The sequence below is a fragment of the Saccharomycodes ludwigii genome, chromosome VI, assembly GCF_020623625.1.
Source record: "Saccharomycodes ludwigii strain NBRC 1722 chromosome VI, whole genome shotgun sequence".
Classification (NCBI taxonomy): Eukaryota; Fungi; Ascomycota; class Saccharomycetes; order Saccharomycodales; family Saccharomycodaceae; genus Saccharomycodes; species Saccharomycodes ludwigii.
In genome coordinates this window covers 1,260,224-1,284,916 of record NC_060205.1, presented here as the reverse complement: position 1 = coordinate 1,284,916, position 24,693 = coordinate 1,260,224, and the positions used below count along the sequence as shown (strand labels likewise).

Below are 24,693 nucleotides of genomic sequence, written 5' to 3'. Positions count from 1 at the left end.
AAGTTACGTATTCTATGATATTATCGATATTATATTTTATCTTCTCGACAAGAATGTTGGCAAAAATTTAAAAAGAATTTTTTTTTTTACCCTTATTCATTAATACATTTATTATTCCTTCAAGTTTTAACAAAAAAAGTAAAATCACCCTTTTTTTTGTTATATTCATCAAAAGTACATATTTAATATTCTAATATGATGGGAAGTTCGGTTCGGTAGTTATTTTTCCGAAGCAAAAAAATAAAAAAAATTTTTTTTTAATCTCCTGCCAATAAACTTATTTGGTAGATTGAAAATCTTAAGACTTGATAACTTCATTTTTGAGCCCAAAATCTCATCAAAAGTTGTCATGGGAAAAACTTTCATAGCTTCATTCATAAGTTCAATGATACAAAATCTTACTAATAAAATTACCATAATGCTATTATTTTCATTGATAAACACTTAGATGCATATTTAAAGGATATGGACTAACAAAACTTTCCCATCTTTATATCTTCAACACAAGACCTAAGGGATGTGTATATCTAATTTAAAAATTCTTTTCCAACCTATATATATATCATAGATTTATTATTATTAACATAATTTGTGACTATTTATTGAAAACTATTAACATTAGTAGCATTATCAAGAAGGTAAAGTGTACTATAATTAAGATCCCTAACTATAACATCCACACTTTTTGTGTAATATTTGATGGGCTAAGTTTATACCGATTGCTATGTAACCTAGAAAAAGTAGTTTTAAATTAGGATCTGTTAGAAGGGAATTAAGTATAATCAACGGTATTCCACAGTTCTTATGAAAGATTAAAGTTTTTACTATTGAAGAAAAAGCCTAAGCAGTTGTCAATAAAATATTTAGAAATATTTCCATGTTTATGTATTTTTTAATGGCTTTTCAAACACAATCCTTATTAATAACATGCTCCCTCAGAAATATAAACTTCTTTGAAAATTCATTAATAAAAGTAGTGGTTTTTTTGCATATTAAAAAAAAAATTGGTTAGGTAAATTATCATACAACTCAATCAAAGCATAAACAAATAGGCTTTGAACAAAGGGGTTATTAGGGGGTTTTTTTTTCCCTGGCAAGTCATGGCAATTATCCAAATCATGAAACACAGCTGGCGAGCCCGGTCTTGCTTTTTGCAGAATTTTCTCGAATTGAAAAGTATATTCCCATTTCTAGGGTTCGTATGGTTTTAGACAGTGTTTAGAAAGCTTATATAGCTTTATATAATTCTCTTTGAATTAAAATTGTCATCTTTGTGTGTTTTTATCGAAAAAAAAATTTAAGTTTTAGCAGTAGGTCGGAAATGATCTCGAAGACGAGGCTAAATTTGTGCAAATTAGGGAAATGATTATTTTTGAACTACCAAGTCTCGCAATTTTCGATAAAAAAATAAAAAAAATTAGCACAGGTCTAGAAAAGAAGAACGAGGAATGTAGTTTAAAAAAAACATCATGTGTTTTGATATGCCATGCGCTGCCCTTCAAAGCTCAACCTGAATTTCATCGTTATTATTTACAGTAATAAAATTGAAATATTATATTCAATGTTTTCCTCTTCAAATTTAAGGATAGCCCAGATAAACTACAAAATACTTTACAAAACATTTTTTAGCTTTTGTGCAATACTACATCCTGTACCTGTTGTATTCCCAAATTACTTTACTAATTTATTCTTTATCCAAAATCATTGTAATTGTTCGTTTCCTGAGTGATTGCCTGGGACTATATTGTTACTTTTTTTCAGTTGGAATGTTTGTATTAGATTTTTCATTCATTAATACTAAGTTTTGATATTTTACGTTCTCTAGGGCGTTGATCATATATCTATAAATTCGTATGATTGTCTATGTCTTTCTTGTTGCTCTATTCTGTATCTTTGCCCCAATAGATATGTAATGCATAGAAAAAAAGCATATTAACAGACTAACGACTTGTTGTGAAAGTTTGGAAGTTAATCTTTTTTATACCTTTGTGTCTTCAATAGTTAGAGATAGTTTATTACTATCTTTGATATATTTAAATGTTTAACTAAGGTATAAAAATAATATTTGTTTTTTTTTGTTGATACTATTTTTTAATCTATTTTTAGCTTTATTATTAATAACTCATATTTGGTTGTATGTTATTATATTTTTAATACATGCAGTCTCTACAGTTGTTGTAGGAGCGTTGCATAATTAAATTCTGAGAATTCATGGTTTCCTCATTGTTACAGTATTAGTAATTAACGGAGTTATTATCTTAATGATTTTCCTGGTTGTTGTTTTCCATCTTCCAAGCTGGTTCTCTTATAGGTAAAGTGTTCATTACCGTAAATATAGTTTCGTATTGTAGCCCATTTATTATCACAATAATTGGTATTTGTTACAAGACTTTTTTCCCCTTTTTTTGTACAAAACTTGAATGTAATTGGTAACAGGTCTATGCTTTGTACAATAAGCGTGTGTTTTCCAACACACAAAAATAAATAAGTCAATTTATTTTCATGTTATACAATTTAATACTTAAAAAAAAAAAAATTAAATCGAACAATCACGTTTTATTAATAAATAACACTAAAAAAATAACTTCATGTAAAAATTTTAATCCGAAACAATTTAGTCCGAAAAAAGGAATAACACAAATCTATACAACCTTATCGATAAACAATTTACTCCTTTTTTTTTATTTTTATCAATAACACGTGATTGACAACGTAACTACTTTTTTTTTAATTTTTTTTTTTTTTGGTTGCATAAACGCATCTTCCATTTCGAGTTGCTACTACCACTACTACTACAAAAAAAAGAAACACTATCAATCATTTGAACAGAAAAATAAACCCCTCAACTCTTTACACATTTACTTTAATCCATACACATACTTTTTATATTAGAATAATCTATACAAAAAAAAATATACAAAGTGCCTGTGCAACAAATTCAAATTCTTTGATGGAGATTTATGGCGGCCTGCTAATTTTGTGAACATATAGTTGATCTGAGTATTCTGTATTTTGTGAGCGTATGCATATTAAATCCATTTCAATCCTCAATATCACACACCAAATTTACTTCCAGCATCAGAATGTAGAAATATAAACTGATAATACAAGCATTTAACCAATGGAAATTTTCACAAGTTTTTTAATGGAATTTACGTTTCTAGCTTGTGCTTAGATTAATACAGATAAAATTATATTCCTCATGCTACAGGAGTAATACTATACTTGTATCTAGGTTTATGTTATATATCCAAGTCTCTGTAGGGGGGGGGAGTTATTTGTTCATGACTTCGTCTAACAGTAATTGTACTCAAAATAATAAAATTAACTGCATTTGAACAGCATGAAAAGTGTTCTACCGAAATATCAAATAAACCGGGCTAAACACTTAAGTGCTGTGTATATTATTACAAAATATGTTGTTTTTTTTTACGGAATATGGAGCTTTTTTTTTTTAATACATTGTCTCAAAGTCTTTTATTAGTCCACTGAACAATCATATAAATATTGCCATATTACTATACTGTTTTTGGATCACTAATATGCCCCAATCTCAAGTATTTACTCTACAGGTTCGGATACTTTTCAAGTTGGTAAAAATGTTACCAAGCAAGATTTACATTTCACCCAAGAATTTGTAATCCAAGAGCGTAAAATAGATTGTACATTACACATTATTGGGCTACGCTTTGTTAGATCTTATTTAACACCTAAAGTTTTATTTTTTACTAGTCTGTTCGAACCATCACAAAAGAGATTATTCTTATAGCATCAACAAATAAGTGGTAACTTATGCCTCCTCGTATCAAAGCAGCTGTTCACAAACTATTCTATATAGCACATCTTTCTTTTGTTGTTTCCTTATTTCAGATGTTTTGATGTTATGATAAGTGATAAAATATCTTACAGTGCGAGACTCAAAAATATGAATGTTGTGATTGGCCAAAAGCTATGGCAGTTAAATGATCTATTATTTCTGATTTATACTTGTAGTAATGATGATGTGTTTCGCAAAGAAATATGAAACCAAACTCTCTGCCTTTTTTTCATATTATAAGTTCTCAAAACAATCTCTAAATCAGCATTATCGCCTCTTGTAGCAATATATATGTATTGTTTAGGATAATTTGAAGGGATTGTGATAGCGACTTTGTTTAACTTGCTGAGTAGACTTACGTAAAAAATATTGGAAATGCTATAAAAACATATTTAGACTATTTTTTTTACTGACAAAACTGAAAATTAACGACACTTGATCTTTTTAAAAACATTTTCAAACTGATCTCAGTTCAAAATGCTATTAAGCATTAGGATCATTTAGTATTGTACTTCCTTTTGTTTCAAATTGATTGCAGTTATCTCAATAAACAACATTTAGGAGAGTAAACAACATTTAGGAAATTAAACAAAAGTATAACAAGCATGTTCCTTATATAAGTTTCACTTATTTCCTTATAAAGCTCCTCTAAAAAGAAAGGTAGGCTATTCCAGGAAAACAGCAAGAGAAGAGTTGCTTAGTGCGCAAGAGTACACATTTTTTTTTGGGTATGCGTATCCCATAAAAGAAGCATGGTGTTTTAAACTGATCTATCGTGTCAATGATCATGTTTTGTTTTTCAGAATTTTGAATTGTTGTATCATACTTGCTAAAAAGGCTAAAAAAAAAAACAAAAAAAAAAAAAAAAAAAAGGCTTACTTACTGGAATTTTAGCTTATGTGATATAACCCGTAGCACAATTGTTTACCAAATTTTTATTAACTTTGCTTTCAAATTTATTTTTTGAAATAAAAAGTGTATCACCCATAGAAAAAAAAAATTCCCCGTTATTTCCATATTTTCAGAAGGTATTACACAAATTCTAGTTCATTAACACTTAAAAACATACAATAAGCAAGGTATTCCTTCCGTCGAGTCAAAAGTTTCGAAATCATTTTTTTGCATTTCAAGAATTTTAAATTATTTTTCCTAAAACGCGTATTTAACCTTTTAATCTTCTTTGAAATTCTTTTGTCAACTTCAAATTAAAGTGCATCTAGAAGGTTAAAAATTACACTAAATAAATGAAAATCTTAAAAATCATGATATATATTTCAGAAAAATAATTGGGTTAATCCGTTTAATATCTATTTAGAAATAATGAAAATTTGTTATTAAAAATAAGTTAAGCTATTTACTAGGATAATTTCGTAATTACTTTATGTGAGGACTATTTCTAGTAAAAATCGTAATTCTTTTATATCACCATATTATTTTTAATTTCTTTTTTTTTTTTATGATTTTTATTTAATCATCTATTGAAAAAATAACACAAAAGCAGAAGTTCTGTGTTCAAATAAATTTAATCTATTGCTTTTAAACATCAGATATATAAAAAAACTCTATCATCGTATGAGTGGGCGAAAAAAAAAATGTATATTTTCCTAAATAAATCTTTTGTTCTTACTTAGCATATTGTCTTTAGGAACATCAATTTTTTTTTATATTATCAAATTGCTTTTAATATTTACGAAAAATTCTAGAAAAATAAATTTTATATTTGTTATTTTTATTGTTGAATAAAAGGGTAAAAAAGTGGTATTTTTCTTTCCATCAATATTTAACATTAGTAAACAATAAATATCCGAGATGTTGATATTCCGATATCTAATTAGATAGGCATATATATATTTTTTAAGGGCTAAAAAAATGTTTATCTTTCTTAGATAGTCTTAAACATACTAAAAGTTACCATTTTTTTGTTATGTTTGAATATATAATTTTTACCGCTTTTTCTTTTCCTAGCCTGAATAACCTAAATTAGTATTTATCTGCAGTCCATGACAAGCTAATAAAGAGATTATATTGTTTATATAGAGATTTCAGTGTGAGATACCAAATCTTTAAAACACTTTACAGACGTGGAAATGATATTGTGTGGATAGAAAAACTGACATGGTAACTATATATATATAGTTAAAAGGGCACCCAGAACTTAGTATATGGTGTTATTTGTGGTCTTTATTTAGACATCTTGTTGAGAATTAGATTTAATATTGCGGACCAATTGCTACGGAAAATATTATATCGATATATTGATATATATAAGGTATTAAATCGTCTTTTTTTTTTTTTTTTTTTAACTTGTAAGCAATAATTTGACCGTAGAATATACAAGATAGAACAACAAAGAAGAAGAAAATTTAAAACAAGTAGAGTTTGCAGAGATTTTAATATGTTAGAAATTTATCCAAAATATCAAAAATAACTTTTATTTTATTAAATACTAGACCAACTAATTATATTTCTACTTATATTCTTTATTTGACAGCATTTCTTTAATTATCTCAGACGTGGTCCTGACTATAGGGCAAGTTACATCAGCTAAGTTACATAAACTTGAATATCCTGTAGTTATTGCTGAATTTATTAAACTCTGTGATGTATAAAATCCAGTAGCATTCAATTCACAATTTTCATTATTCTCTATATAATCATTCAAGTATAATTCTTTTCCTTTACAACTCAGGCAAAAATATATATAACTTGTCTGAAAACTTGAATCATATAGTTGCTGTTGTTTTGCCTCATCATTTGGCATACTGTTTCCTTCCATGGTGGCAATATCGAGCTTATTAGCGCTACCATGATCATTGGTATAGTGGTTTTGCATATTTATGGTATATGAGCTTAAAAAAAAATTTGAAGTTGAAAAATCTATATTGTTAGTATAATAATCATTATTAGTTCCGTTGCCATCAGCTAACCTATCTTTTGTATTAGCGCTACTACTTGTACCACATACCTTTGGGCAGGTGAACTTAACAGTAGCCAAGCTATCTGGATCGTCTTCCTCGTCGTTTGAATGCTTTGAGCAATTTTTAACATTAACAGAACTAATATTATCTTTACTAGATATGTTGCTAATTACTGCTTTAACATTATTTCCAAGTTTTGAATTGCTTTTGTCAAAATCAGAATCGAATGTTTTTAACTCATCAATTTTCAAATTCTTTATGTCCTTAACGACTCCTAACTCCTTTAGATAATAATCGTATTTTTTAAACAGCTGTGATCCCAGTCTGGGTACTTTTTTTAATAACACTCGTTTTCTTCCCTTTTTTTTCAACTTAGATTGCTTGTCACTAGAAATCTTATAGTTTTGTAAGGAAAATGTTTGCGGTAGTAAAATGTCACAGTTGTTAGGCTTATTTATGTCACCTTTAATGTAATCCATCATATACAAAAACTCAGAATTAAATAAACAATTATTCTCAATATGTTTAGCAGTAGTAGTAGCATTATTATTTGAACTGTTATAAAAATTAGTACTTTTAGTGATGTTACAGTTATCACCGTTTAAAATTTGACATGTTAAGTTTTCCCAAATATCAAGATCAATTGTGTAGTCCAATTCAGATATTATATCAATATAAGGTTTTAAAACCTCATAATTTTCCTTCAAAGTTTGAAAACAAAATGTTTCATATTCTTTAAAAGTTATTCCAACAAATGTTTTAAAGATACGAGAAAATCTATTTTCAGTTATAAATAAACTTTTTTGAAAGATTTCTTCGTAACGGTTATTCCTTATTGCAACACTTCTTTTGAATTTAGCATCAGTAGTATTGTTAGAGGAAGTTCTATCGGTCCCAAAATTGTTAAGATAGTTTGTGATTATGTCATGCGTCATTTTTTTATCCTGTTCTAACTCGTTGTACCTTAAAATGCATTTGTAAAGTGTATAGAAGCACGCTGAAACTACTTTATTTAATCTATTATACTCTAACTTGGATAAAGCTCTGTTCATGTATATATTTTTGAAATTATAATCATTCAACCTGTAACAGTCTTGTTCAAATACACTTTCAAAATTTAATTCAACCAAACTTGCTTTATATAATTCAACAACAAATTTAGGTAAACAACCACCAGACAATTTTAAGGGATCTGATATTAACACAGGAAAAGTATATTTTTTTTTAGGCTGATCAGATCTTTCATTTTTTCTGGTAAACTCAGGTCTAAAATCAATAGCATGATTAATAATCAGAGATAAATTTGCGATAAAATCACTAACAGCAAATTTTGTAAAAGAAACTTGTAATGACTTATCCATTTTGGTTAACTTGATGCTTATGATTAATATTACTTTTAATAATATTTTTTTTGTTAGGCCACGCCAGCGTATTAGCTTTCAAAAATTAAAGTAAAAAAAAAAAAAAAAAAAAAAAAAATGAATAAAACTAAAAATAAACATACAACTATATATTTATCAAAAATGTTAGAAAAACCAAATCTAAGTAATCTATATATGTAATTTATCATGTCAACAAATAGTAAAATACAGCTATAAATAAATAAGGAAGTAAAAATATTTATTTTCATATGCCTTTAAAATATCTATATAAAGGATTCACAAGCATTACGAACATCATTTTTTAGATGGTTTTTATATTGAAAAAAAGATTCAGTTTTAACACTCATATAATCGTTTTTATTATAGACAAAAAAAAAAAAAAAGAAAAAAAAAAAAAGAAAAAAAAAGAAAAAATGAGTATAAAAGGAAATTTTGAAATGGGCAAAAAAATTTATACTATTTTAATATAAAATGGAACAAATTCAATAAATTTATAATTGCAAAATTTAAACTTTTATTTTATTTTTTTTTCTACGATATATTAAGCTAGAGGACTAAAATAAAAAAAATTACTAAAAAAAAGAAAGAGATAAAAATTTGAAATGGGCAAAAAAAAATTATCAGATTTTAATATAAAACGGAAGAGATCCAATGAAATTATAATCGTAAAAATTAAATTTTTATTTCATTTCTTTAAAATATATTAAGCAAAAAAAGTAAAAAAAAAAAAAATGTAGCATAAAAAAGTAAAAATTTTATCCAAGTGTGTATAGCGCTGACACAAGTTAGGAAATCTTAAAGGTGGATTTTGTAATCTTAATTTACTCCTTTAGAAAGTTTTATCCATCATTTGGCTTAATAAATAAATAAAAATATATCTAGGAAATGTAAGTATTTAAGTTTTATTAAAAAATTAAAGTAGATTTTTTGTACAGTTGTTAGTACTTTCCCATTTATTCAATTAATTTATTTTAAATATTTTGATTCGAATATTTAATATCAGAATTTTTTTAATTTCAATCTTAAATCATAGAATATCTATAAGATCTTTCATTAACTATCTATTTTTGTCAAAATTATCCCGGAAGAATGTGTACTTTTTTTTTGTTACAAGAAAATATTTACTTCTTTCTTTTGCTAGTATTTTTTTTTAGAGATTTTTTTTTTTAAATTCTAAAAATGTGGTCTATTTTTAAATGTCAGGTGTAATGGCTTTTCAAATTTGGTTATTTATACTTTTACTGTTTTATTTTATTTTTAGTTTTGATTTGCAATTCTTTTTGTTTCGTAAACAAAACTAAATTCTTATTACTGAAATTTATCACTCCATTATTAAAAGTACACCCAAAAATAACCAAAAAATTAAACAATACAGAATAAATAGAAATAATACGAAAATTATATTTATTATTATTATTATTAATTCCCCCTTCCGAGCCATTTGATTTATTAGATTAATACTTCGTATATGAAGTAATTTCTCCTGCAAAAAATCTGAGATCCTTCAAAAATTAAATAATATTTTGTCCAAAGGTGTTTTTAGCCGAAAATTTTGCCTCGCACATAACTTTATTTTATAGAGGTGACGAAATGTGATTTAACATCACTTTTTTTTGCAACTTTAGCTTACATCATACAAAACTCGGTACTAATTTGTAACACGTTTTTATGTAAAATTAAAATCAATACTTCATAGTCTAGTAGTAAATCTATTAATCGGAATAATGACTTAACTATACAAATATATGTCTTCATCCTTTTCTTTATGTTTTTAAACTATCTAATAGCAATAGTACAAAAAAAATTTGAGTTATTAAAGTCAAGAATTTTAGAATTATTTATGTAACAAAACAACAATTATTCGGATAAAACCGAGCTTGAAGTGCTATTACTATTAGTATCGAAATTGTGGGTCATTCCTTGTAAGTTGATTGTGAAGGGGTTTGATAATAATATATGTTTTATATGTTGATTTGTATTTTGCTAATTATTCTGACATAATTGATAACTACATTTCCAATCTTACTTTTTTTGTGATTCATATATCATAAGTTGTTATTTGTATCCCTCTTAGGTCTTCCAGCTTTAATCTTAATTATTCAGTGTGCAATATATCTTGAAATATTAGACAGCATAGAATTAAAATAAAAATAAAGTAAAACATACCAAATTAGATAACAATTTTTCTATAACATGTCAACTTTAAATTAGAACATTATTCTAGAAATTGATTTATTGCATATTTTTTATTTTTATAGGGGTAGAAACTTATGTGATTATTTAAGCCTAAAGGTTTTTTATAAATATAATAATTAATTTTTTTTTTTTTTCGTCCCGTTGCATTTTGTTCCTTTAAATTATTTGATATAATATAGACTAATAGGGGTTCTATAAACCTAGAGCGAAAGAGTAAAGTTTAGATGGTAGCCCGGCATGCGCTTTAAAAGATAACAATAATAAATATATACATGTGTGTCTTGAACAGTAAAAACATTCGTCCGTAAATATTAGCTGTAAAATTGTTAACATTAGGATACGGCCCAAATAACATACTACTTACTACCTGTATAATATTTGATGAAATGAAAAATTTTCAACATTAATCAATGTCCCATTTAACCTTTGGAAGTACTAAACCATAATCAGTTTAATGTCACGTGAAAAAAAGATGTTTAAGAAAATATTTATCTTTTTAACATTATTCACTCCATTTGTCCTTTTTTTTTTTGTCATATTATAAGCAAAGCTTGTCTGAAATGTTTTGCTAACAGTAAAAAAAAAAAAAAAAATATGTATATAAAATAACGTCAACATAAAATTAATAAAAAGGAAGGAAACTATAGATTTCTTAAAAACAAAAGCATACAATCCTGTAATGTTACTAAACTATAAACATTTTCTATCAAAGATTGGAGTTAAGTATCCAATTATTCAAGCACCAATGGCTGGTGTAAGTACTCCAAAGATGGCTGCAAATGTCGCAATGCATGGTGGTATTGGTTCATTGCCGGTTTCTGGAATAAATTTCACCCAGGAAGAAGCAATCAGTAAATTAGAAACATTATTAAATACATGCCAAACCGTTTATGCTTCAAACAATTTAAATATTAATTTCTTTTGTCACAAAAAGGTATCTAAACCTACAACTGCCGAAATTGAAAATTGGCTTCAATTGTACTCTAAAATTCCAGGAATTGGTAATAATAATTTATTGAGCACTCAGATTAATTTTATGGATGACATAAATGTTTCCTTCATGGAATTGGAATCATCGCCCCAAAAATTAGAAAAATTAATGACTTTTTTAAAAAATAAGTATACCCCTAAATTTGTTAGCTTCCACTTTGGTGCACCCGGGAAGAGCACTATAAAAAAGTTTCAAGATATTGGGATATTAGTGCTTGTTACAGCAACCTCTCTTCAAGAGGCAATTGAATTAATAAGTTTGAACGTTGATGGAATAATTTGTCAGGGTTATGAAGCTGGTGGACATCGTGGTAACTTTGATCCATCCGTTCTAGATGAGAATTTGCCCACTTACATTTTGTTTGATCAGATTAAAAAGTATTTGAATACTATAAACGAACCCAAATTTTTAATTGCTGCTGGTGGCATTATTAGTTCCAAAGATGCCAGGTATTATATAGATAACGGTGCTTCAGCAGTCCAGATGGGAACAGCATTTTTATTCACATCAGATTGCACAGTGAATTATGACAACTGTAAATATACCACTGTAATGACCCCATTGGTTTCTGGGAAACCTGCAAGAGCCATGTTAACGCCTTTCATTGAAAATTTATTACTAAATTACGAGCATGAAAAGCTTCCCCCATATAGTTACATGTATGCAGCATTTAAGCAACTGCGTGCACTATATCCCGATAAAATTAATTTTAATTTAGTTGGTAGTAACTACAAAAATTGTTTACAATGGATTGGAAAGAGTTCTGGGGATTTAATAGAAATTGTAGGAAAAAATGTAATTTAGCCATGTATTTATTGATCCAGTAGCTGTATTTTTATGAAATGGGCGGGGTAAATAATAAACTTATTATTAATGGGTTAATTGTTTCTGTTTACTGTAACCTTTCTTATTAATTGATTCTATAAAAATGGTTTCTTCTAATAGTCTGCTTAGTATATAAATATACATGGTTTGTTTGTTTGTTTTTTTTTTTTTTTTTTTTTGATCATCTCATGAAAATCAAACATTTTTAAAAAATGAAATAAAAACGGAAAAAAAAAAGAAAAAAAAAAAAAACTGTTTTGGGTTTTGAAAAACAATAACATTTAATTTTTATAAATTACTCTGAGTGATATCAAATTGAATTTATTTCCCAGGTTATTTCATGGATTTTATTAAATCACAAAGTAGATAGAACACATCCTTTAACTTTTAAGCTTCCATGCCGAACCTTATTATTTAAAAATTCGTTTATAGCGTGTTGGAGGGCTTCTCTGGAATAGTTTTCTTTATCAAATGATAGATTAAAAAGATATATTTTCGTTTTTCTTAAATCTTGGTTTGACCAATAATGGTACACATGATAATGGGTAATTTCATCAAGATCACGTTCTATAATGGGAATTAAATCAAAGTCAAATGGTAATTCTGTAGAATATTCCCACTCTTCTGCTAATGTTGTTTCCATATGTAAGTTGCTATTACGCTTTTTTGTTTTTTTTTTTTTTTAGTTACTTTAATTGTCCATTAAATATAGTGGCTTCCGGAACCCAATGCTCATTTAAAATGTTCCTTTTTTCTTTTCTAAAAATAAACATGAAAAAAAAAATGAAAAAAAAAATAAAAAATAAATACAATTCCGGGTAATATTATTTTTAAGAAAAAAGCATGCAAATTTATTAAAAATTTTTTTTCATTAATATTTAGTAGCTACATTTCTAAATTGTGAATTTACAACAATTTTATAGATACGATGGAGAATTAAATTAAAAGCCACCAATGCAGATAATTCTATGATTAGCTAAACCAAGCCACAATAAACATGGAAGACATAACAACCAATTTTACACAAATTCAAGTAAACTAAATATCAAATTTTCATTGACACCCAATGCATCCTATTGAACAAGAACATTTCGAGAATAATGAGAAAGAATATGTCGAAATTAAGTTTGATTACAACTTAATACCTACTATTGAGCAATATTTAAAAAAAAATATTACTATATTTTATGTTTACGTTGAATTCCCACTATTGGACAGTCAAACACTAACAACAGTTGATATATTTAAATTGGAAATTTTTAAAGAATATTATTCCAGCACTTCATTAAGGTACATAATATATGAATTTCTAGAAAACAGGGTCCAGCTTTGCGATATAAAAAATAAATGTTGTAAATTGTATACCATCACCAGTAGTTTACCCACAATTGAACATCAACATCCTCAGAAAATGATCATAAAGGAATCAGTTTCTAACAAGAATGTTGATTGAAAAAAAAAATTGAATAATCATTTATCAATTTGCACAGTCAAGTACTAATTGCTGAGTATTATCAATGCTAATAATAATAAAAGGGAACATGTCAAAACTATGTCTTCAGAATTATGTATTAAAAGAATTAATTTAGATTATTTAGCGTTATATAATCTGTTGATTTAAGTTATATATAATATTGTTACAGTTTATAACGGTGCATAAAATATAGGAAAAGGTTGTAAAAATGTAAAAAAATCTTTATGCGACGTCATAATCGATTAAAGAAAGCTTGACAAGCTAATTAATGTTTCAGAACTGGTTTTATTTAGATAGTTTGTTTTTATTCATCTGTTTATTCTTGGATTTCAATACCTTTGAAACAAAGAAAAATGCACAAATATCAATCACCAATGTATTTATCGCGGTTGATTTCAGGGATTTGACAGTTAATATTACAATTCCTCGTACTTTATGTCTTCTAGCACACTTATTGGTATTACACAGTTATCTATTAACCGGTTTTTCGCAGCAACATTTTATATATCAAGTAACTAAGATACTTTTTTTGCTAAGGGTTTCGAGAGGAAAGATAATTAAGCTTACATACTCTATCTTTTAACATTAATTTTTTTTTTTTTTTTTTTTGGAAGTAACAAATTACTGAAACTCGGAAGTAGGTGTCGATGAATCATTTTTATAAATAATTTTATCCACATGTGTTTCTTCTGCTGCAGTTTAGCTGTTTATAGTTTATATATTTTTCCCCCTTAGCTTATCTTTAATCGAGATGGTAAAAAAAAATAGAGTAGTAGAAATGATAAAAAATGTATAATGAACGGATTTTCTTATTTCATATGATAATGATAATAATAATAATAATAATAAGAGAAATAAAAATATACTAAATAGTAAATATAATAAAACTTTTTAATATGAACCAAGTAGGAGAACAACAAAACTAAAAAATACTTTAAATTATATTAACAACCGCGATATTCACACCATTATTTCTTACGTTATCTTTTTATAACAAGGAAAGATCCTTTTTTTTTTTTTTTTTTTTTTTTTTTTGCTAGATAAGAAAAGTGGGTACAATTCAATTGTAGCCGTTTCCTATCAAAAATGTACATATAAAAATAAGGGAGGTGGTTGAATTTATCTAAATGTGTAGGCTTTTAATATTTCCTTTGAGTATAATTTTCAAGACAAGCGTATAGTTAAACAACAAGTCATGTTTAAATTACCCAAAATACAAAGAGCTGTTGTGTACGAAAAACACAATGGTACGATAAAATGTCAAGATATCCCAATTCCAAAGCCAAGATCAAATGAATTGTTAGTTCACATTAAATATTCTGGTGTATGTGCTTCTGATCTTCATGTCTATAAGGGCGATTGGAACTTATCGCCCAACTTCCCGACAATTGGTGGACATGAAGGTGCTGGCATTGTTGTTGGAATGGGCGACCAAGTTCAAAATTGGGAAATAGGTGATTTATGTGGAATCAAATGGATACAATCAACCTGTATGAAATGTTATGAATGCTTTGAAGGTCATGATATTAAATGCAAAAAATTAAAAGTTAGTGGCGTTCATCACAGGGGTACTTTTTGCGAATATACAACATGTGACGCCACCCAAGCTGCTAAATTATCCAAGAGTAAAGCCAACTTAGCTGAAGTTGCACCAATTTTGTGTGCAGGATTGACTGTTTATAAAGCATTAAAATTAGGTAAGCTAAAGTTTGGGGATTGTGTCGTTATAGTTGGTTCTTGTGGGGGACTGGGTTCATATGCTGTTCAATACGCCAAAGCTATGGGATGTTTAGTTATTGGTATTGATAATGGTTTGAAGGAAAAATTTTTTTATGAAAACCTAAAGGGTGATTATTTCATCGACTTTACTGATATGAATTGTGGCAAAGACGGTATCATCAAAAAAATTCAATCTTTTACAAAGGGTAATGGTGCGAAATGTGTTCTAAATGTTTCTACAGGTAAATCAACGTTTAACGATTTATCCAAAATGGTTGCTAATTGGGGCACTATCGTGTTGGTTGGGATTCCCGGAGCTGATACAACTATAACCTATAGTGTCCTCGATCAGGTAGTTAGATGCTATAATATTGTTGGATCATCAGTTGGTAATAAAACAGATACTAAAGAATGTTTAAGATATTTCGATAAGGGATTAATCAAATCGCAAATAAAAATTATTGGTTTGAGTGAATTGCAATCGGCTTTTGATACGATTGAAAGAGGTGAGGCTAACGGTAGATATGTAATTGATACATCGAAACTAGCAACATCGGCGAAATTGTAGTATTACAAAAAAGGAAAAAAAAAAAATAATAATAATAATAATAGTGTAAACGGAATAAAAAGTTGCTTATAATTTTGTTTGTGTAATCCCATATTTAAATCATACCTGATATTTAGAAAATGTTCTCTAGGTTCATGGAGATTGTCTAATAGACCATTCTAAGCAAGTAATTCGTCAAATAGCCGTTGGTAGGTGTGTTTTTAGTACAAAAATAGCAATGATAATAATATTAATAAAAGGATTTGGAAATGTGTTGGGTGGCATGTGTTAGCCCTAGCTAAAGTGAAATCATTTACACTTCTTGAATAACTCTTTTTACATATCACGTATTTCTAAAAGAAAAAAGAAAAAAATTGTAACGTAATAATGGCGTTATAGTTCATTGATATATAGCAAAAACCATCTATGCACCCAGAGAAATAATACTAAAAACGATATTTTTATCATCCATATTAAAGGCTTGTATTATTCGTATAAATATGTAGAAATTTTATCAAACATATTATCACCAATATCAAGCAAATGACGATTGGTATTCGAAAGAGCGCTAATTGTCGCAAAAGATCCTGTGTTTTTTTTTTTTTTAAGCGAATTGTTACTCGTTGTGTTATCAATTTCCTTGTATAGATTTATATAAATAAATTGGTATTTGATGGCAAAATAATGTGGCTGAGTAGGTTACCATTGTACCCCCAAAGGATCCTAATTGATAAGAATCAAATCTAAAAAAAAAAAAAAAAATAAACTACTTTGCCGTAATTGCTCTCCTTTTTTTTCTTTTTTTTTATTCATCTCAACACGTTTCTATATTCTTTTGTGTGTGTAATCATAATCAGAAGATAATAATTTGTCTAATTTCAGTTTGTATAATATTATAAAATGCAACTACATTACCTCATTTGGATTGACAAGTTGGTAAAAATTCTATATTACAGAAGCTTAAGAATCACAAAAAAATTATGCAACGTAGTAAGTATAAAATTGTGACATACGTGGAGAAATTTTTGCTTTATGATTGTTATTATTAACAACAAATCGTTTTTTTTTTTTCCTTCGCAATTACAACAACTAAAATCTACTACATAATAATATTCAGTGGTATATACCCCCATGTATTTTTTCTTTTAATTTGAGATTAAACTGACTCAAAAATGCGCACAAAAACGCGCACAAAAACGCATATTTACGTAAGTTGTGTTTGATACGTTAATATGAAAACGGCAACTCTTTCGATTCTTGTACTTTTTTTTTCTTCATAAATCCAAGAAAAAAAAAATTTTTTTTAATGACCTTTTTCTTTATATATATAAATAAATTTTTAATCTACGACCAATCAAAAAAAAGTTGGCAGAACAATAGATTTTCGTTTCGAGGGATTGGTAATTTTTTTTTTTAACGCCAAATGAAAGAGGTTTTTAATTTAGTGTGGTATAAATGTGGTAGGTGCACCTAGATTTCGGATTTTTGCGTACCTTTAGCGGTCTCAAATATTATTGGGCGAGTTATTGTCTTTTTTAATACCAAGATTCCTTCATTATGGTAATATCTTAGATAAGATGAATCTTATATTCGTATATATCAGCGAAGAAAAAAAAAAAAGTCTTACTCTTTTTGGATTACTCTAATGATTATCCGTATGTACTTTTTCCCCACCAATTTTTTTTTTTTTTTTTTTTTTTTTTTCCAATTACTATTATAATAGTTAATTTTTTTTTCTTTTTATTGTATCATCTATACAATATATTGTATATAAAAGAGTGAGATTTATGTTCGAAAAAAAAAAAAAAAAAAATAAAATAAAAAAAACTTTCTTCTTCTTTATTCATTTCAAGATTTGATAATTTCTTTTCTAATCTATTTTGTACTCAATCAAAAAGAAAAGTCAATCATCGATTACTATTAAAAAAACCATAAAAATAGAAAAAAAAAAAAAAAATGTCTTACGAACCGGAATTTCAACAGGCTTTAGATGAAGTCACCAAGGCTTTGGAGCAATCTACTTTATACGAAAAACATCCAAAATATAAGAAGGTTTTGCCAGTTCTTTCCATTCCACAAAAGGTTAACCAATTTAGAGTTACCTGGGAAAATGACAAGGGCGAACAAGAAGTTACTGTTGGTTATAGAGTACAATATAACAACTGTATTGGTCCATTTAAAGGTGGTTTGCGTTTCCACCCAACAGTTAATCTGTCCATCTTGAAATTTTTAGGTTTTGAACAAATTTTCAAAAATGCTTTAACTGGTACTCCAATTGGTGGTGCTAAGGGTGGTTTGTGTGTTAACACCAAAGGTAGAAGTGAAAACGAAATCCGTAGAATTTGTAATGCTTTTATGCGTGAATTGTACAAAGTTATTGGTACCGAAAAAGAGTCTCCAGCTGGTGATATTGGTGTTTCTGGTGTTGAAGTTGGTTACATGCACGGTGAATACAGACGTTTGACTGATCGTTATGATAGTGGTTTAACCGGTAAAGGTTTGGATTTCGGTGGTTCTTTGATTAGACCAGAAGCTACTGGTTATGGTGTTGTTTATGTCACTGATGCCATGATCAAGCATGCCACTAATGGTCGCGAATCTTTCAAGGGTAAGAGAGTGGCTATTTCTGGTTCTGGTAATGTCGCTCAATATGCTGCTTTGAAAGCTATCGAATTAGGTGCTACTGTTGTTTCCTTGAGTGATTCTAAGGGTTGTGTTATATCCGAAAAAGGCTTTTCTGAAGAACAAATTAAAAATGTCATTGCTGGTAAAGCCGCCCGTAAGACATTGGAATTTATCACCTCTGATTTTGGTTTCAAATATATATCTGGTGCTCGTCCATGGACTCATTGTGGTCCAGTTGATATTGTTTTGCCATGTGCTACACAAAACGAAGTTTCTGGTGAAGAAGCTGAACATTTAATTAAAGCAGGTGCTAAATATGTTGCTGAAGGTTCCAATATGGGTTCTACTCCAGAAGCAATTGCTGCTTTTGAAAAAACTAGAGCTTCCTCTGAATCTCCAGTTTGGTTTTGTCCACCAAAATTAGCCAATATGGGTGGTGTTATGGTTTCTCAATTTGAATTGGCTCAAAATGCTCAAAGAATTTCCTGGACTGCCGAAGAAGTCGACTCTAAATTGAAGAGTCACATGATTGCTGGTTTGGAATTGTCTATGAAGACTGCCAGAGAATATTCTAAGGAAGGTGATAAAGTTAAGTTGCCATCTTTGGTTGTTGGTGCTAACATTGCTGGTTTCTTGAAGGTTGCCAATGCTATGTTTGACCAAGGTGATGTTTGGTAAATTTGAAGTTTGGCCACTGCCCTTTTTTTGTATTTCTGTGTACTTATACTTGTATAACTTAAAAATAAAATAAAAATAAAAATAAAATAAAGTAAATAGATAAATAATGTTTGATGATCTTTTTCTATGGGGGTTTTTATGTGGTTTTTAATTTTCGTGTAAAGTTTTTTTCCTTTTCTTTGTTTTTTTATTTTTATTTTTTTCTTACTCCTTCCCTCTCCTCAGCGTTGGATTCGGAATGAGAATTAATGCTTTTTTTTTTTTTTTGTTTACTTTCAGCTATTGTAAATCGGTTGTTAATTGTAAAAATAAACTTTTAAAAAATTTGATTCTATGGATTTTAATATAAATATATTCATATCACACGAATTTAATTATTATTACAGTCTTATTAAAAACAAATCCTCATGTCCGAATAAGGGAGAAAATAAGCAAGCAGTTATCTTGTCTAAAAGAAAAGAAAAAAAAAAAAAAAAAGTTGAATATCCTACAATTAGGTACATAAGCAATATTATAAAATTACCTTCAAATTAGACATATAGAAAAAAATATATATTATATTTAACTAGTGTATAAGCTGAAGCAGAAAATACAACCATCATTTGGAGGGTTGGCCGAGTGGTCTAAGGCGGCAGACTTAAGATCTGTTGGACGGTGTCCGCGCGAGTTCGAACCTCGCATCCTTCATTTTTTATTAAAATTTCTTTTTTTTTTTTTTACTCTTTTCTTTTTTTTTTCTTTTTCTTTTTTCTTTTTTTTTCCTTTTTAATCCTTTTCTTTTAGTTTTTTTTTTTTTTTTTTTTTTTGCTTCTAAGTTTCATTTTAATTACTGTGCTACGTCTATTTCCCTATATATAGCTATTGAACAACTAATAGGATAAAGGTTTTTATCCATATTTTTTAATTCAGTTACCTTCATGTAGAAAATTATAATTAAATATTATATAAAAAAAAAGAAAAAATAAAAAAACAAGAAAAAAAAAATGGCCAAGAAAGTATCCAAACATTCCAGAGCTGCTAGGAGATTAGAGGTAGATGAACCAGAGGCCAAGGAATTATCTCAATTGCCAAGACCTGAAAACACTGATTTAACCAATAAATTAATTAGAACAGCAAATAAAAATGAGGAATTACTAAATCGTAAGTTGGAGAAAAAAAAAAAGCACAAAATTGGTAAAAATGTACAGAATAACTCTAATAGGCTGGATAAAGCCTTATCTGCCATCGAAAGGAATTTAGAAAAGGAAAGGCTAGAACGAGGTTTAAATTTTGGTAATAGATTAGATGGCAAAATAGCCAAATCCATATCAAGAGCCAAATATGTTCAAACTAGTAGAAAAGCAGGCTGGGATGTCACCAATTTAAGAATAAAGGAAGAACTATCTCAGCTACAACATCAAACATCCGACCAGGTAGGAAAAAACCCCCTAAATCAAAAAGAAGAAGATTCAACAGAATTTGACGAAGATTTTGAGACTTTTGGTGATGCGGAAAAAAAGAAAAAGATGGAAAAACAACAAAAGAACTCTTTTGTTTCACTAGAGACGGATGTAGAGGCATGAAAAACAGCAATTAAAATTTTCTACGAAAGAAAAAAAAAAAAAAATAAGTTTTAATTTGTGATATATCACAGTAATAATAGATATTTATTGCCCGATCTTTTTTTCTTGACTTTAATTTATGAGATTATTAGTAAAATAATTTATACTTTCCTTCATTATATAGAAGAATAAGACGCATTTTTTATGTGCGATACGAACATTGAATATTTTTATTTTTTTTTTTATTTTGAGCAATCGGAAGGTTTTTGTTATTTTTTTTTTTTTAAAAAAAATAGGTTAATAAGGGTAATTATTTTTCTGTATTTTTTTGTTCGTCCATTATATAACTTTATTTATGCATTTTTTTTTTTTTTTTTTTTGACTTATATATTAGCTTATCTACCTTTTAGTCTTTTTTTTTTTTTTATTTTCTTATTTTCCCTTTGTCTTTCTTCTTTTTTCCTTTTACCTTTCTTTTTCTTTTCTTTTTTTTTAAAAAAGGATAAGTCGACTTTTGAAGTTTAAAAACAGTTGGATCTTAACTCTATGTTGTATACCCCTATTCCGTACATTACATTACTTTTTTAAAACATAAAAAAAAAAAAAAAAAAAAAAATTAAATAAAAAAAATCGTATACAGTATAGTTCAAAGAACTGAAAAGACATAAAAATGACAGTTGCAAAGAGTATTATTATAAGCAGTATCGTTATTGTTGGGTTACTAATTACGACAACTGCTCTTTTCAAAAAATCCTTAAACACCAACAAAGGTCGCAAAACCATCGAAAACCAAGATACCAGATCTAACGATGGGACAGCTACAATTAAAACCGATAGTAGCAAAACTATCCGTGATAAAAAATCGAATATACACCATAGATACACACTAATTTCAAAGGAAGTCGTTCCAGTTTCATCAGACGACGAATATATCGATGAAATAGAGACAAGCATTGTTGAAGAAGAAATTAGTGAAGATGATTCAGACGATGAAGATGTAATTGAACAACCAAAGCAATTCCAAACTACTCAACTCAATAGCACAAGGGATTTTAACAGTCAAGATGTCTCTAATTTAAAACCAGAGAAATCTAATATCGTTAAAAATGGCATCTTGGATGAATCTTCAAAAAACCCTATACTTAAAGAAAAACAATCCGAAACAGAAAAAACTAAGGCTTTTTCTTCTAACGACGACAATAAAAACAGCGGTGGTAATAAAGATGGAGTTGAATTACCAGCCTCATCCTCAAAACTAAGTACACCAATCACTTCACTTCAAAGCGAAGTGTCTTCATCGCTTCTTTCCGATGAATATCCTGTATCTTCTTTCCCCTCCCGCATGGAAAAAACTGTCTATTGAAAAAGAAGGTGAAAAATTTTTTTTTTTTTTTTTTTTTTTATTTCTTTTAGCTCAAGTAGAACCTAATGAGAGATAATACTTTACCAAGCATTATATCCAAGATATCGTAAAAGTTTAATTATATTTACAAAATTATTTAATTCTGCAAGTGTGCACAAAAAAAAAAAAAAAAAAAAAAAAAAATTAAGGAAAATGTAAAGTATGAAATATTTTATGTACTTTTGCTTTTATATTATTTTTATCTTTTTTTTTAAATTCATTCAACGTTACGTACTAATTTAATAACTAAATATTCAAAATTTTCGATAATTTTATTTCCAATTTTTTTTTTTTTTTTTTTTTTTTTTTTATAAAAATGTTATATACACACATAACATCCACATCCTATAAACTCATTATAACTTGATTCTTACAGCCTTAACTTGGGTATAGTTATCCAAAGATTCACTGCCCATCTCTCTTCCAATACCAGAGTGACCATAACCACCGAATGGGACATTATAATGGAAATCATTATAAGTGTTAACCCAGACACTTCCTGCATCTAACCTGTCGGCCACCTCTAATGCAGTGCTTATATTAGTGGTATGAACACCAGCAGCTAAGCCATAATCACTATCGTTAGCCAAGGTAACAAATTCATCAATATCCTTGAACTTAGTGACGGTTACCACTGGCCCAAAGATTTCTTCTTTAACAATTCTAAAATCTTCCTTAACATCACCAAAAATGGTTGGCTTCACAAAATAGCCCTTCTCGCCCAATCTTTGACCACCAGTTACCAAAGTTGCACCCTCTTTTTGACCAATATCGATATATTTCAAAATCTTTTCCAATTGGTTAGCAGAGGTTTGTGCACCTTGAAACGTAGACTCATCAAATGGATCGCCAACTTTCAAGGCATCAGCAGCAGCTTTCAATTCCTTGACAAATTCATCATACACACTCTCTTGAACGTAGACTCTTGACCCAGCACAACAAACTTCGCCGGAATTGTAAAAAATACCCAAAATCACATTGGAAACAGCTCTTTTTAAATCAGCATCAGCAAAAATTGCATTTGGTGACTTACCACCCAATTCCAAAGTCACTTTTTTCAAAGTTTCAGCGGCATTCTTATAAATGTGAATACCGGTTGCTGTAGAACCGGTAAAGGCGACTTTCTTAATCTTGGGGTGTCTGGTGATCGCTTCACCAACAATTTTACCAAAGCCAGAAACAATATTAATAACACCCGGTGGAAAACCAGCCTTGGGGATAAATTGAGCAACATACAAAGCAGATAAAGGAGTAGATTCAGCGGTTTTCAAAACAACAGTGTTACCGGTAGTAACAGCAGGACCGATTTTCCAAGCCCACATTAACAATGGGAAATTCCAAGGGATGATCTGGCCACAAACACCCAAAGGTTCCTTTTTGGTATAATTGAAATGAGTGGAACCACTATTGACCACCCTACCGTCAATTTTATCAGCCCAACCAGCACAAGACCTGAGATAACTAATACTCAATTCAACATCACCTCTTGCAGATTGGATGGCCTTCCCGTTATCCAAAGTATCAATAGAAGCGACAATTTCCTTGTTCTCCTCGATCAAATCGGCTAATTTATGCAAGCATTCGTTTCTGATTAAGGGATCAACCTTAGACCAACTACCACTTTTGAATGCTTGTTCAGCTGCATCAACGGCAGAATCGACGTCTTCTTCTCTGGCTTCATAAACTTGGCAAATCTCTTCTTCGGTTGAAGGATTAATTACTTCAAATGTTTTTTTGTGTTTGGATTCAACAAACTTGTTGTTAATAAACAATCCTGTTGGTTGATCATACTCTAAACCATTTGGTAATTTAATATGGGTAGTTAGAGGTATGGGGCTGTAAAATCTTACCCCTTTTGGAAAAGAATAATAAGCTTGGCGCTTTCCTATTTTTTTTGAACTTGAAATAATAATTTGTTTCGATGAGTGTTGTAGTGGCACTTTACCACCGCTTGCGCGTAGGAACAATGTTGTCATTTATTTTTTATTTTTTATTTTTTTTGTTTCGTTGATTATTTGTGCTTTTTTGACAAGCTCATGTGTTAGATTCAAATGGTAGTACTAAAGAAAAAAGAAAAAAGAAAAAAAAAAAATATATAAGAATTTTTGGTTAAATTACACAAAATAAAATCTCACTTTATATATAGTTTAAATGCCAAGTTAATCTAGTTTTTTAATATAGTTCTCCATTAAAATTTATGTCATCAGTTATTTTTTTTTTTATTATATGTGTGTGACGGGGATAGCATATATTTAATTTTAGGGGACGCAATGATTATTATTGCTATGACGGTGAAATAAAATATATATATTAAAAAAAACAAAAAAAAAAAACGGAGAACCAACAGCCATTGGGAGCAATAAATATCTCCAAAATACAATCACACCCTCCTCCTCTTCTCCAAACAACAAATATATGTGAAAAAAAAAAAAAAACATCACACCTCCAACACCCTTTATGCTCTTTCATTAATTTTCTCTCCCTCTCCCACACAGAAAAAAAAATAATAAAATATTAAAAACACAACGAGTGTGGGGGTAGTTGTGGAGATTAATTCGGTTTGTAAAGAAAACAAGCA

The 24,693-nt window shown here is 28.5% G+C and overlaps 7 protein-coding genes and 1 non-coding gene across 8 annotated transcripts; 6 read left to right on the top strand and 2 right to left on the bottom strand.

Annotated features, from left to right (window-relative positions):
- Positions 1–6,284: 6,284 nt before the first annotated feature.
- Positions 6,285–8,096, bottom strand: SCDLUD_004963 (uncharacterized protein; the record flags this gene model as incomplete). The annotated part of the gene is made up of 1 exon (XM_046076801.1): positions 6,285–8,096. The coding sequence occupies one exon, from the start codon at positions 8,094–8,096 to the stop codon at positions 6,285–6,287; it is 1,812 nt and encodes a 603-aa protein (XP_045933450.1).
- A 2,896-nt stretch (positions 8,097–10,992) lies between these two features.
- SCDLUD_004962 (putative nitronate monooxygenase) lies at positions 10,993–12,108 on the top strand (the record flags this gene model as incomplete). The annotated part of the gene is made up of 1 exon (XM_046079804.1): positions 10,993–12,108. One exon carries the CDS (start codon positions 10,993–10,995, stop codon positions 12,106–12,108), a length of 1,116 nt encoding a protein of 371 aa, XP_045933449.1.
- Positions 12,109–14,798: 2,690 nt separating this feature from the next.
- SCDLUD_004961 (zinc-dependent alcohol dehydrogenase) lies at positions 14,799–15,890 on the top strand (the record flags this gene model as incomplete). Its single annotated transcript, XM_046079803.1, has 1 exon — positions 14,799–15,890. One exon carries the CDS (start codon positions 14,799–14,801, stop codon positions 15,888–15,890), a length of 1,092 nt encoding a protein of 363 aa, XP_045933448.1.
- Positions 15,891–17,825: 1,935 nt separating this feature from the next.
- On the top strand, positions 17,826–19,172 carry GDH1 (glutamate dehydrogenase (NADP(+)) GDH1; the record flags this gene model as incomplete). Its single annotated transcript, XM_046079802.1, has 1 exon — positions 17,826–19,172. The coding sequence occupies one exon, from the start codon at positions 17,826–17,828 to the stop codon at positions 19,170–19,172; it is 1,347 nt and encodes a 448-aa protein (XP_045933447.1).
- A 604-nt stretch (positions 19,173–19,776) lies between these two features.
- On the top strand, positions 19,777–19,859 carry SCDLUD_004959. Its single transcript has one exon. It is a non-coding gene; the product is annotated as a tRNA-Leu (tRNA).
- A 296-nt stretch (positions 19,860–20,155) lies between these two features.
- On the top strand, positions 20,156–20,734 carry ECM1 (Ecm1p; the record flags this gene model as incomplete). Its single annotated transcript, XM_046079801.1, has 1 exon — positions 20,156–20,734. One exon carries the CDS (start codon positions 20,156–20,158, stop codon positions 20,732–20,734), a length of 579 nt encoding a protein of 192 aa, XP_045933446.1.
- A 649-nt stretch (positions 20,735–21,383) lies between these two features.
- On the top strand, positions 21,384–22,076 carry SCDLUD_004957 (uncharacterized protein; the record flags this gene model as incomplete). Its single annotated transcript, XM_046076800.1, has 1 exon — positions 21,384–22,076. One exon carries the CDS (start codon positions 21,384–21,386, stop codon positions 22,074–22,076), a length of 693 nt encoding a protein of 230 aa, XP_045933445.1.
- A 395-nt stretch (positions 22,077–22,471) lies between these two features.
- ALD4 (aldehyde dehydrogenase (NADP(+)) ALD4) lies at positions 22,472–24,091 on the bottom strand (the record flags this gene model as incomplete). The annotated part of the gene is made up of 1 exon (XM_046079800.1): positions 22,472–24,091. One exon carries the CDS (start codon positions 24,089–24,091, stop codon positions 22,472–22,474), a length of 1,620 nt encoding a protein of 539 aa, XP_045933444.1.
- Between the last annotated feature and the right edge of the window lie 602 nt (positions 24,092–24,693).